The following is a 13886-nucleotide window of genomic DNA, read 5'->3' as shown; positions in this document are numbered from 1 at the left end:
AGCAATATTTAAGGTTTAGAGATGTAACTTAAGAATATGTGAATGCAACTTTCCAGTGATGTGATAGTTATCAATATGAAACCCTGCTGTTCTGTCAAAAACCCACGTCAGTCTTAATAAGCAATTTATACAAGACACTTTCCAAAGAATTCAATTAACCAAGTACATGTAAAAGTGAAAAACTATTGTACCTTTATCACAGTCATTTAACAAAAACCAACTTCAAGAAACCATAAAAAAAGTGAAAATTAAATACAGATTTATTTGAGGTGAGAACTGACTGGGATTTGCCTCAGATGAGCTTACTTACTACCCACAAACAAGGCTTATGAACAGAAGACATTATGCACCCCAAAAGAGTAAGGTCATTCCTCCAATTATAACATCACCCAGATTTTACCGTGTCAGTATTCTGCAGAAACATTGCAGAGCTTTTTTTTTTTTTAAGTTGAAGTGAATCCAAGAATAAGGCAACAGACTGACTGTATTGATAAACAAAGGAACTTAAACGCTATTTCATCATAGTGGCAGTTGACTTTGTAGATGTTTGTCTGATTTTCAAACTATTTAATTTTCTTAAAACAAACCATACAAAACAAAAACGACCATCCGTAGGTGTTCCTGAGTCCGGGGTCAGAGGCGAACAACTTATGATGTGGAGCTTTTGGCAAAGCTGGTGATGGAGGGTGGGGTTGGGGGACAAATCAAGGGCACTTTCTGTCTACACACTGCTTCCCTCCCTCTTCGTACTCCTGTTTGGAGATCCACATCTGCTGGAAAGTTCCCTGGCAGACGAAGAAAAAGTTAATTCTCAGTAAATCAGGATAAAAAGTAGGAGAGGCAGGAATACACACTTCCTCTAGAAACATTTTAACTGCTAGTGTGTGTCCTTACAAGTGATGCCAGGATGGAGCCTCCTATCCAGGCACTAAACCGGCGTTCCACCGTAGTGTTGTTGGCTATCAGCTTCAGCCTCATGCTCTGCAAAAACCCAGACAAACATTTTTAACAAGTTGAGCAGTGAATCAATACTTATGTTGTGAGTTTAAATCAAATTGAGCTGCAGCTAATCAGAATGTGGGAGGAAGAGGTGGCATTAACTCACCGGAGGGGTTTTCTGGGAGAGTTCTCTGTTCAGTCGGTCTGTGAAGCCCTGAATGAGCGTGTTTCCTCCGGTCACCACCACGCTGCCATAAAGACCCTGAGACACAAAGTCAAAAAGGTTCAGCAAATAACAGTTTTTAATGTTGAGGACAAAAAACTCACCGTGTTATGTTTCATCTACATTCCTGGCAAAATGTATCAACAACAAAAAAGGCTTCAGCAACACATCTTTACCCATTCATTTAAAATTCTAATCAGCAGCCTCATTTAAACTAATATAAGTGTAACTCAAGCAAACAACAACATATTTCAGACGCCCCCAAAAAATGTGTAACCCGTGTTTAAAGCATGTTGATACCCACCGGCCGGATATCGATGTCACACATTCCCACGCTAGTCGTCACCACGTGGCCGACTCCCAACATGGTGTTTCCAGACAGGCCCTGAAGCGATCACAACAAACAACAATACATTACATTTTCACACATTTGGACACTGAGCAACTATAAATGACTTTATTCATTTAGTGCAGCATGTTTAGCTATTTTGTGCTGCCCCGTTACCTCCACATTAAAGCACGCACCTTGGCATTAGAGGGGTCAAACAGCCCCTCTGGGATCTTCAGCCTCTCAGCCCCAAAGTCACAGTTGTAGCCGTTGGGCAGCTCATAGTGCACTGTGGGCATCTGTGCAGCAACCCTGATGAAAGAGAAGGGGTTACTAACGTGAAGGGCTGGGCAATAATTCAATAAGATGCATTGTGTTCAATCACATTGTGATGAAATCATATATCAGGATACAAAAGTACGTCATTGAAATGAAACTGGAAACCTAAAAGCAAGTGCAGTTTCTATGATAAAGCTATCAAAGATTACCAACACCTGGATGATTGAGAATCTTCAGACTTTTGTTTTTGGAATGAAGCTGACATTTTAACCTTTCATAAAAGGTTTCCTTACTTAAAATACAGGATAATGTCTACGTAATCGCCTAATTCATAGTAAGTTGTCCATAATGCTTACTGTTCATCATACGGCGAGTCTGACACCTGCAGCACCGATGCCTGGAAGTCCTGGATCACACACTGAAAACATCAAGAAAAGACAGGTTGGCACACATTCAACACAACATATACCAACCAAAGCAACACTTCTGTTAAAACTGCAAGGACGACAACAAATGCAGAACAAGAAGAAGAAGAGTTGGCTGCTTACGTTACACATGTAGTTGTGCCATGAGCGCGTGACTTGAGGTAATTTCTCCTTCTTCTTCCAGCTGGCCGGTGATCCCTCCCGCACTCCATCCTGTAATAACAAACACTGTGGTTGACATTGTCTGGTATGAAGGAAGATGGCAATGAGGACACATGTTGACTGTAGGCACATAACACAGTAAAGAGTAAAGTTAAACCTCCATGGTCAAATTTGAGGATTTTCTTAACTTGGACCTGTGTGCTTCAGACTTAGGGCTCGTTCTCTTTATTAATCTGGGGTTTTTTTTGCCTCCACACTTTTTTATACGAGTCATTAAGAGTGACCTTCGCCAACATTATGGTCACCCTATATAAAAAATGTATACGCTTTAACGTTTATGTTCCCAACAGCCAGTCAATCACATTTACAGGCAACATCTGAAATCAATTCATACAATAACAGGAAAAAAATAATTTCACTACCACACTCTGAGTTTTTTATCATAACATCCAAAACACAACTAACTAATAAATACAAATGTGTTCATTTAAAAATATTTGTCAAACACCATCTTCCCGTGTTCTGAACCCCGATGCGACAAAAATATGCTATTAAAACACAAAAAAAACAGTGGGTTTCAGGTAATATTTCTACTTGATTATTTAAAACATGAAATGAGTATCTCTAAAATAATCTTACCTTTGATGCAATCATGTAAGGAGGGATTATTTCAACATTTAACTCTTGGAAAAGCTCCCTACACTGCATGCTCATGAAGTCTCCAGCCAGGGGAGATTTGACGATGCCTGTCGGAGAGAATAAACACCACATGCCTTGAAGGAACACAGTAAAACATCTAGCATGTTTACATATAACACATAAACCGCACACTCTGTTTGGACTTGCTCAGCTTGATAAATCACTTTGTCATGTCGTCACCATTTTCTCTCCTTTTTTGTCACTGCAACTATTACCTCATTAGCTTTGAATCAGAAAGCATTATGTTGCTGGTAAGAAAAATGAAATCACTGAGAATTACTTTTGCCCAAAAATAATTCATACCGACAGAGAATAATAATATTTGAGGAAAGAGCTGGCGTGATTGACAAAGCTGAACTACCACCTCCAACCAGTAGATGGCAACGTAAATCATAGAAGACAGCGTCGATGAATGATTGTACATGTTCCATTACTCCTCTTCAGTGATTAATCCCCTCTAGTTAACAAGTAAACAAAATAAAATATGCTGGTAGATCACCAACTTAAAATAATGATTTATGACAACTGCTGACCTTGCTGTAGAACATAGCCATCATGCACTGGAATTGCTGTGGTGTGTGTGGCTCCGCTGTCCAGGACCAAGCCCGTAGACCGCCCATTGGCAAAGCTTAGACACTCGGAGTAAAGGACATGTAATCCAGTTCAACAGAAACAGCGTTTGTTCAGCAGAAATGACAGAATCGATATTCTGAGACGGTTATCAACAGCAGAGGAGAAATGAAATGACTCATATTAGCTACGTGGCCTCAAATGGTAAAGGATACGCAGATAGCACAGCAGATTTGCAGAGGAAGAAGGCAGGAATGTTGTAATGTTCAAACATCAGCTCTGTTAGTTTCTCTCGTTTCGCTCGTGTGTTCCACTGCAGACACAATAAAGAAAATATGACTCTCCCAACATGATTATTGTCAGCACAACACAAAATATTACGTTTTCGCTTCAAATCCCCGCCTCATCATATTTGGATTTCAGCTACAACAAACAGCATCACAAAAAGGTCACCAGCCACTAAAAGTACTTTAATGAACAAGTTATTTTTTCTAGACAGAACAGGACTGAAAATCTGTCACTATTCACTGGTTGCTGATCATTTATAACTATGTGAATACTGGTTGGCCTTGGTACACTAGCAGGATAAGTAGGCAGTGTTGTTCAGACTCACCGATGCTTCCGACATGAGCACTGGATGCAGGCTGGGTTCAGACTTGAAGTGCATCTTGTAGGTGTGATCCAAAATGGCTTGGAAACTGTCCCAGTCCTCAACTGTAGAAGGGATAGAAGAGAAAACAAGGACAGGGTTTGTTAAATGTCAAATCCCTGTCAGATTATTGCTGATTTATTATAAATATACAGGTGAAAACAATCATCTTTCCTAAACAGTCGGCCAAAGTTCAAATTCTACATCTAGTTTTGGGAAATGATAAAAAGTATTTCATGGGCACTTAACTAAAAACTGCATTTTAAACTGATAATGACCCATATATGCTCTTAACACATATAGAGGTCCTATTAACAAAGCCACGTTCCCAAGATATGTCTTTACTATAGTGTTGGCTGCAGGCCTATAAAGAAATTGTCATAAAAAATGATTATCATCATCAGTGGGTCAGATGGTGGAGAAATGAGAGCGTCGATGAGCTTTTTTAGATGATAATTTGAGCATCAGGCACCGATGTTCCAGGTCAGCCCCCTCAGGGAGCCCGGAGTCCCAAGGTGCTGTGCTGCTGGAATTAAGATTGGTGTCACACTCGACTCTAAATAGCCTCAGAGCCAAACTCCACTGGACCAGATTCTGATGAGCATCATCAGCTAGGTCAGTGCACCAGAGTGCTTGCATCACATCCGCTGATGGCAGTGATCCCAAGGGGACAAAAATCAAACACGATTTCTTCAACTGATTAATGTATTAATCCCATATCAAAGACAAACACATTCACTGGATCCAGCTCCAACAATGTGAGGCTTTTTAAAATTGTAGAAAGTTTAAGTTGTTCATATTTAAATGGTCCTAATTTTAGATAATCGTTTTTTCAAATTGAGTAAAACATTATAGTTTGAACAGTTGTGATTAAAATGGGGACAGAGAAAAAAATAGTTGGAAATCTGAACCTCAGACCAAAGCATGGGAAAATAATCCATGATCCAACGGTGATTCTTTTACAGCTCAAGTTTATCACCAAAGACATGCGACCCTCATCTGGCTTTTTATCTCCGACACATCCACGATACAGCCAAGTACAAAAAAAATGGGGGGAAAAAAGATGATGGAGAGGGGCTTCCCTTCCAATAAGAGGACTTTAGGTGGGAGAGCTCATGATAATGAGTTGCCTTGGTCTTCAAATAATCTCATTAATATTCATAATGAACAGCAGTCATTTATACGTCAGTCAGGGTTGGGACGAGTTCATCTACAAAGTCACTGTCAGACCAAAAGAGTCCAATTATGGATATGGATCAAGCAGACTGGATTATAAATATTCATTGAGTTTACGTCACACATGGCCATGTGCTTACACACAATCCATGTATGTTCAAATGGGTTGTAAATAGTGGCATTTCACAGCGCTGCACAAACACACCACCCATTTTTTAACAACCTGGTCATTCCCGAACCCTAACCCAAGAAAATGTCAGTTAAAAACCCCAAATGTTATTTTGATTTTTAAAGATAAATATTTTTTTAAATCACTCACTCATGCCATTCTTGAGCGGAGACATGACCTCCATGCTCTCCCTGGGTACCCTCAACTGGTTGGTATCAATATAGTAGGTTGTGCCACTCTGCTTGCTCTTGTCACCATCCGTCTCCATGGGAGTGCTGCCATCCTCTCGGTCAAGGGTCACACCTATCACCGTGGGGAAGTCCGCCTGCGCCGACCAGAGACAAAAAAAAAAGAAAAAAGTTAAGACACATTCTAACACGCCTTTTACCAATATCAATCATAAGAACACAGATTCCCAAAAAATCCCATTTTTGTGAAACTGAAGGTGAGGCAATGCTCTTCTGACTTCTAAAAGACAAAAAGTACAACTGTTATGAAATGTTCAAAAGTACCCCATTTCATTCTGCAATGATTTGCTTTGTACTGACTAATCCATAAACAATGTCTGACTAAGAAAAGCAGGTGTGTGTGTGTGTGTGTGTGTGTGTGTCATAGCATCAAATGGTTCTATTCAGGTGTCCCAGTAAGCCATGACAATATGACATGGAACCAGCATGCACCGGTCCAAGACCCTGAAACTGAACCAGCTAAATGGAATTATATATGTGCTCTTCCTACTTGAACATGTCAAACTGTTCTCTGTGAAAAGGGAGTATTTCTGCAGCTCGGGTCAAGACAGAGTGGAACATTAAACATTATAATCAGAGCTGAAACAAATATTTGACGAATCATTTAGTCAAGCGACAGAAAATCTATTGGCAACCTCTATGTTAATTAATTCATCATCAGTCCTTTCCCATATCTGTGGGTTTTGGACTGTTGGTTGACAAAACAACATTTTTCTGATGTTTTAGAAACTTAATAATTAATCAATCAAGAATAGAATTGTTGGAATCACATTTTGAAAATATTCATTCGTCCCAAATCAGAACCGATAGCGTGATTACTATTGCATTTCATAGCTATTCTTCAATAAAACCACAAACTGTAACTGTAACCTCTCACATTAATGAGGTGACATTGTAAACTAAGAACAAGATATACAATTTGAAAACAGTAAAGTGTAAGGTGAGTTTAAGCTTTATATGGCACATAGCATAAAAGATAATAAGATGATTGTCAATAAAGTTGATGACCAGGGAAGATCATACTGTGGTATTTGCACACACAACCAATATTACAGAAATTCCATGAATGAATAGGAGTATGGACATCAGTGTTCATCTCTGATATTTATCTTATCAAATGCATATTTACACATTCAAGATATCTACCTAAGGCACAGATAAATCAAAAGCCAAGCAAGCACTCCATAAAAATCTGAACTCAATTCATGCCATCTGTCTCCAGGGTAACAGCCCTCATTTCTTGACATTGGTGTAGCCCCCATAGGGTGGATGAAGATGCACAGAAGGATAAAAACGACACATAATCAGGTCATTTGAGTAATCCACTTACCTTGGGACAGTCTTCTCCTGCGTAGCCAGCTCGTACAGTGTATGAGCCAATATCGAACACCAAAGCTCCCACCTCATCTGCAAAAATAAAAAGTGATAAGAATTTGATTAAAAACTCTTTATAACGATCCACCTGAGAGGAAGATTACGTCCTCACTGTACCTAACTAAACCAAATACTAAAACTAACTTCTACACAAAACGTCCCCATTCTAACAGTTCATCTGCTAATGTCAGTTTGAGCAAGCTTTCGTCCAGTGTTGTTATTAATGGTATTGCCATGCTTGTGATCTTTCCCACGATTATGGCACCTGTGCAATTAAAATACCAATTTAAAAAAAACCACAATATTTTTGCCTAAGTGATAGATCTATCTCTAACGGGCTCCTCAGCTGATACTTTATAGGGAATCCCATTTGTACAATAAGCAAATTCTTATGTTACAATAAAAAATGAACCATGTGAAATGAATATGCTAATCACAAAAGTGGCACTTATTTCAAGTTGGATAGTGTTTGTATTTGCAATTTTACTTATTTTATTTTCATTCTACTGGATTACGATATTATGATATCGTAATAAAACCACGTATAACTTGCACATGGATCCAGTTGCTGAATGCAACTTTAATTCTAGTGAATAGTTATCATCACAAGCGATAACAACATGAATATCATATAATAGCATTCAGTTATTTCAGCTCAGAAAATGTGAATGTGAACAGAGAGGCGAAATGAAGAGTACACAACGTAAGTTAGGCTCAATCACAGACACAACAACAATATAACACAAACGGAACTGGATGTGTTCGTGGGTTCATTCATTTCCTTTACCAGCTAGCTCGGCGGTACCGCGGCTACGTGCACAAACACACTAAGCTCAAGCCACAAGGCGACGCGCCTAACCGGTTCACACATGCACACGTTCAAAAAAGCGTGCCGATTCAAGACGCTAGCATGAGCTTTCAGTCTAAAAGTTAGCATAGCTAGCATAGCTAGCTAGCCGTGAGGCTGGCTAACGCTACAGAGCGGAGCAACGCGGACAGTTTCATATTAATTCCCGAGAGCTCACTCACCGCCTCCGTACACTCCGCCGCTCATCCTCTAGATTATCTAAACAGCAACTTTAAAAAAGAAAACGCAAGTTACTACGGCAAAAATCACAACCGCTAACGGTTAATCACAACAAAGGGAATTCGCTAGCATGGATCAATCTAACAAAGCGGGCGCCACACTGCGTCAAGGCGGCCGGCCAATCAGCACGCAGCACAGCAGCAGTGCTTCCGTTTCAGCCGTGTCGTAAGACGTCAAGTGACTGCCAAGTACTTCCCGTGCTCTGGAGTGGACGTGGACCTGCAGACTTTATATCAACGTGAGTGGAACAAACACAAACTGATACACAAGTGACGTAAACTTACCTTTAATCGTTAGGAAGTGATGTGCGGATGGTGTAGGAGCAGGTTTTATGACCGCACGGTGACGTCGCCGAGTGTTGGCCGCAGGACCTTGAGTCACGGTCGAGTAGACTCAACAAGATTGACGCTGATCTCGGCGACCATGTCACTTCATCGTGCAAAGTTAGCGCATGACTTACTGGCGTGTTTTACTTGAAATCCCACAAACGCAAATCTGTCATTTTTCCTTTGCTTCACATTTCAGTGTCTTTGTGGCGTTTACGGTCTTATTTTCATATCGTAAATTCAAGTTATAACAGCCTCGTGGTGTTCGGAAGTGGATTGCGCATGCGCGTATTGGATATGATTATTGAGTAACTAGTCAAAAGTCCGAGAAGAATTCTGATTATATAAATCCCATAGACTATTATGAATGAAACTTAAACGAATCCAATATTATTTGTTACAACTGGTCACAGTCAAAATACATATTTGTTTGCGTGTGGCTTATGTTTTGTTATTCTACTAAATATATAAAACTATAATTAAACTAAATGTGAGAATATCGTGTTTCTCTATTGGTCTATTTAAAAAAAAAAAAAAAAAAAACGTAAAGAGATTCTGTTTGATATTGTTGAAGATTAAGAAAACATTAACAGTTAGTTGCAAATAAATCATGTGTCGCTCAATCGTTTCAGCCTAAATATGTGTCTTACAGCACACTTTTGTGTTTGCATTCATAGAGTGTTTTAACAATACGCTCCTATTTTGATATTAGCAGTCTCAGGTCAGCACCTGTTGACTGTGCTCATTCCCTGTAGCACCTGTTCACTGTATCCTGCATTGGCTTAGATATTGCTTTGAATTGGAAAGTGAACCGCTAACCTTGGAAACAGCTGTTGACAGAACTGGAGCTGAAATCAATAGTCACGTAATTTGATTAGTTGACATTAAATGTATAATATATCGTTGATTATCGAGTAATAAAAAAAGTGTATACACATGTCATTAATGTTCTATTTTACGTTTATAAAGTAACTTTTTTACTTCTTTTACTTCCAGCACCCATGCAGCGTTGCCTCACCCTGACCTTTGCCCGTCACAGCGGGCTCCTGTTGAGAAATACGTTTCCACCTGTCCGCTGTCAGCAGTCAGCAGCCATGTCGGGCCTCCTCATCAACCAGCCCAAATACTCCTGGCTGAAAGAGCTGGGCCTGTCTGAGGACAACCCTGGCGTTTACAACGGGAGCTGGGGAGGCAGCGGGGAGGTCATCACGTCATACTGCCCCGCCAACAATGAGCCAATTGCCAGAGTAACCCAGGCCACCATGGCGGAGTATGAAGAAACTGTCCAGAAGACGAGGGAGGCCTGGAAGATCTGGGCAGATATTCCAGCTCCCAAAAGAGGGGAGATTGTGAGGCAGATTGGAGATGCACTTAGAAACAAGATTAACGTCCTCGGAAGCCTGGTGTCTCTTGAAATGGGCAAGATCTATGTGGAGGGAGTGGGAGAGGTTCAAGAATACGTCGATGTCTGCGATTATGCCGTTGGTCTGTCTAGAATGATCGGCGGACCCATGCTGCCTTCGGAGAGACCGGGCCACGCCCTGATCGAACAGTGGAATCCAGTTGGTCTTGTCGGCATCATCACAGCCTTTAACTTCCCCGTGGCTGTGTACGGCTGGAACAACGCCATCGCTCTGACCTGTGGCAATGTGTGCCTCTGGAAAGGAGCTCCAACCACACCTCTCACGAGCGTTGCAGTCTCCAAGATCGTGGCCGAGGTGCTGGAGCGGAACAACCTACCCGGTGCCATCTGCTCCATGACCTGCGGAGGTGCCGATATCGGCACGGCCATGGCGAAGGATGAGCGGGTGGGTCTGCTGTCGTTCACTGGCAGCACCCACGTTGGCAAGATGGTGGCCATGATGGTGCAGGAACGGTTCGGTCGTAACTTGCTGGAGCTCGGTGGGAACAACGCCATCATTGTGTTCGAGGATGCCGACCTGAACCTCGTGGTTCCCTCTGCCGTTTTTGCATCCGTGGGAACCGCCGGCCAGCGCTGCACCACGACCAGGAGGCTGATGCTGCACGAGAGTCTTCACGACGCAGTGGTCGAGAGGGTCGCCAAGGCTTACAAACAAGTGCGCATCGGGGACCCCTGGGATCCCGCCACCCTTTATGGGCCTCTGCACACCAAGCAGGCTGTGGATCAGTATCTGGCTGCTATTGAGCAGGCCAAGCAGCAGGGCGGCACTGTGGTCTGTGGAGGAAAGGTGATGGACCGCCCAGGAAACTACGTGGAGCCCACCATCATCACAGGGCTGGCTCACGACGCCCCCATCGTCCATACTGAAACCTTTGTCCCCATACTGTACGTCCTCAAGTTCAAGACCGAAGAGGAGGCGTTTGCGTGGAACAACGAGGTCAAGCAGGGCCTGTCCAGCAGCATCTTCACTAAAGATATGGGTCGGGTTTTCCGCTGGCTGGGGCCCAAAGGATCCGACTGCGGCATCGTGAATGTCAACATTCCTACGAGCGGAGCGGAGATCGGAGGAGCCTTTGGCGGAGAGAAACACACCGGAGGTGGACGAGAGTCTGGCAGCGACTCATGGAAGCAGTACATGAGGCGTTCAACCTGCACGATAAACTACAGCAAAGATCTTCCTCTGGCCCAGGGAATCAAGTTTGAGTGAAGCCCTCACATGGTTCAGTGAGCCCAACACTAAATATCAGAAAATCGGAAATCTGTCATTGCATTTCTGCATTCAGAAAGGTCAATTTGCATTTTAAAACAATTTGGAATAAGTTGGGGTCAGTCATTTTTTTCCCTGTATTAAATCACAATGTCAGTGGTTGTTGCTTCAGTGTTAAAGGTCAAATACGGTTTTGGTGTGCACTTTTCTACAAGCACTTAGAAAGTGAGTTTGAGTGACTTGACTTTATACTGTGTAAAAAAAAAAAAAAAACCTTTATTTTGGAAGAAAATCTCGAGTGGACTTTATTCAAATAATTTAGTGAAACATGTCATGAAGCACTTCCTTCACAGCATTAATGTATTGTACATTTCATCTATAGTAGCCTATAAGAAGAAGTGGATTAATAATAAAAGAGTAAATAAAAAAACTGGAGGTTGATCTGGATTTGGCCGGTCTATTCTTTCACTAATTTCTATGATCCTTTGTTTTGTTTTTTTCACATTTGTCACTCATGAATAAGAAGTAAAACCCACTGATTTCGGCAAAACATATAAGATACATTGAAGTTATTGATAGATTAGTAACTTTAACTTTTTTAAATGAATAGCTAAGCTGAACTATTACCCCCCTCCGCCCCACACACACACACACACTAAACATTGCAACCAGCTAAGTCACCTCTGCAGCACATTTATTGTATTCGAATCAAAGGAACTCAATTGACTTGATTGGATATTTTTTCGTATTTCCACAGCATTGTTAAATGCAGCTCAGAAAAATATTCCTCCAGCTATTGTCATGTCTTAGCCAGTCAAGTCTTTCCTTGTGTTTCCCTGCTGTCTCGTGCCCTGTGGGATCCCTCAGATTGTGGGTGTGGCTCCTCCTCCTCCTGAGCTCGGCAGCTGACACGCCCGAGTCTCATCACCAATCATCTGCAGCAGTATATCAACCCCGGCTTTCCTCCCAGTTCACATTTCTTGCCATTTCTTTAAAATGTCCTTTGACAGCTGATCCACCCTCTTTCCTTCACTTCCACGCCGTGCATGCTGGGATATGCTTCAGCTCCCCTCTACCCCAATGAATCTTCCTCAATATCAAATGACTTCTAGCAAACTGCCGATATCGGCTCTTTTCTTGGTAAAGGCATTGTTCTTTATTTGGTGAAGGAAATAAAAGGTAATTTGCTGTAATATTTTAACAGTAAAAAAGCTTCCATGTTTGTTATTATTAATACAGATCTACATATACAGACTGTCTAGCTATCCATATAGCTTTTGCATCGTGACGTATTTCCGGCAGGCGAGGCATAACATTGGGACGGATTTGATTTGATCGATCAAAAGATTACTCACAACCTTCTCCAGCTCTGTGCAGGCGAGTAGTTGCAGATTGATGGATGGATGTCACGATATAATTGGTGGAAATCGGTTGGTACTAGCTGATGTAAGCACGTCATGAATACTTTTTTGTAATAGGGTTAGGATATGAATGGAATAGAATATGTTATACATGACTCGTAAGGCAAATGGTGGGGGGGGGCAAAGGAACATTTTACATTTAGCTAAGTCTATTATGATTTAACTACCCAATAAATGCTTAGAATTATATATTCAAATTATATATATTCATTAGAAGAAAACAGATTTTTTTTCTTAAGGTGGGCCCTTCAAACAGTTTTTTACACAGAACCGTGATGTGATCCCATCTTACCTTGCACTTTACCTTACCTTGTCTATACTATACTGTAACTAAAAAAAACAGAGGATTTCTAACATATCTTGTCAAGAAATAAATGCTGTCCCTTTAATAGAAATACTACTCCATCTCCCATCCTCCATGCCCCCCATATGCTCACCTTCCCACTCAGCAGCCCCTCCTACCTCCTACTCCATCTCTCTCTCTCTCGCTCATCTCTCTCTCTCTCTCTCTCTCTCTCTCTCTCTCTCTCTCTCTCTCTCTCTCTCTCTCTCTCTCTGCATTGCCATCCTCCCAGCAGCATCTACACTCACAGCTCAAAGGAAGAACTGAAACGGCAGCTCTCTACGACTCACAATCCATGCCATTTAGGACGTATGCAGAAACGCCCACTTCCTCTGCTGCTCATCTGCACTGGAAAAAAGGTAGAAAAGCTTTAATTATTTGAAGAAGGAAAAACATGTTTTTGCTGTGAATTAGTGTGCACATTGCCCAGCGTTTCCTCTGGAATAATTTATGTGATTTGCTGCCACTGTAAAAAAAAAAAATCATATTTTAGTCAAATGTTAAGCACAAAGAATCACATTCCTGTAATTTGGAGAAATATTTCTATTCTATCAAAGCAAAAGAAGAAATATACATGAGGAGCATCATGACATGGGCGTGGAGCCCAAACTAACAGTTATGCCACCATTGTAGAACAGCAACAGAGGAAACACTGGTGACTGTGGTATTTTGGGTGTGAGCTCGTCAACCCAGTCTGCATCTCTGGCATCGAGGGTTGCACTTGCTTTTCGGGCAACTAGGAGGTAATACCTTATGTCGTGTTCTGAACCTGTGCTGCACCAGAATGTCAAAACGATGGCGGTAGCAAATAAATGATCCTCTGGTATCAGAGTGTTGT

At 41.6% G+C, this 13886-nt stretch overlaps 2 protein-coding genes across 2 annotated transcripts; one reads left to right on the top strand and one right to left on the bottom strand.

Moving 5' to 3' along the window:
- Positions 1-237: 237 nt before the first annotated feature.
- Positions 238-8450, bottom strand: actl6a (actin-like 6A). Its single transcript, XM_084012319.1, has 14 exons — positions 8271-8450; positions 7198-7274; positions 5770-5944; positions 4239-4339; positions 3841-3938; positions 3589-3683; positions 2996-3102; positions 2318-2407; positions 2126-2187; positions 1688-1802; positions 1467-1547; positions 1106-1201; positions 895-981; positions 238-785 (listed from the first exon to the last, which is right to left on the bottom strand). Exons 1-14 carry the CDS (start codon positions 8293-8295, stop codon positions 705-707), a joined length of 1290 nt encoding a protein of 429 aa, XP_083868445.1. The 5' UTR covers positions 8296-8450; the 3' UTR covers positions 238-704.
- A 35-nt stretch (positions 8451-8485) lies between these two features.
- On the top strand, positions 8486-11731 carry aldh7a1 (aldehyde dehydrogenase 7 family, member A1). Its single transcript, XM_084012318.1, has 2 exons — positions 8486-8566; positions 9651-11731. Exon 2 carries the CDS (start codon positions 9656-9658, stop codon positions 11282-11284), a length of 1629 nt encoding a protein of 542 aa, XP_083868444.1. The 5' UTR covers positions 8486-8566; positions 9651-9655; the 3' UTR covers positions 11285-11731.
- Positions 11732-13886: the final 2155 nt, after the last annotated feature.

The sequence above is a fragment of the Eutrigla gurnardus genome, assembly GCF_963514095.1.
Source record: "Eutrigla gurnardus genome assembly, chromosome: 6".
Classification (NCBI taxonomy): Eukaryota; Metazoa; Chordata; class Actinopteri; order Perciformes; family Triglidae; genus Eutrigla; species Eutrigla gurnardus.
Note: the sequence above shows the minus strand (reverse complement) of the source record. Positions and strands in the feature narration are given on the sequence as shown.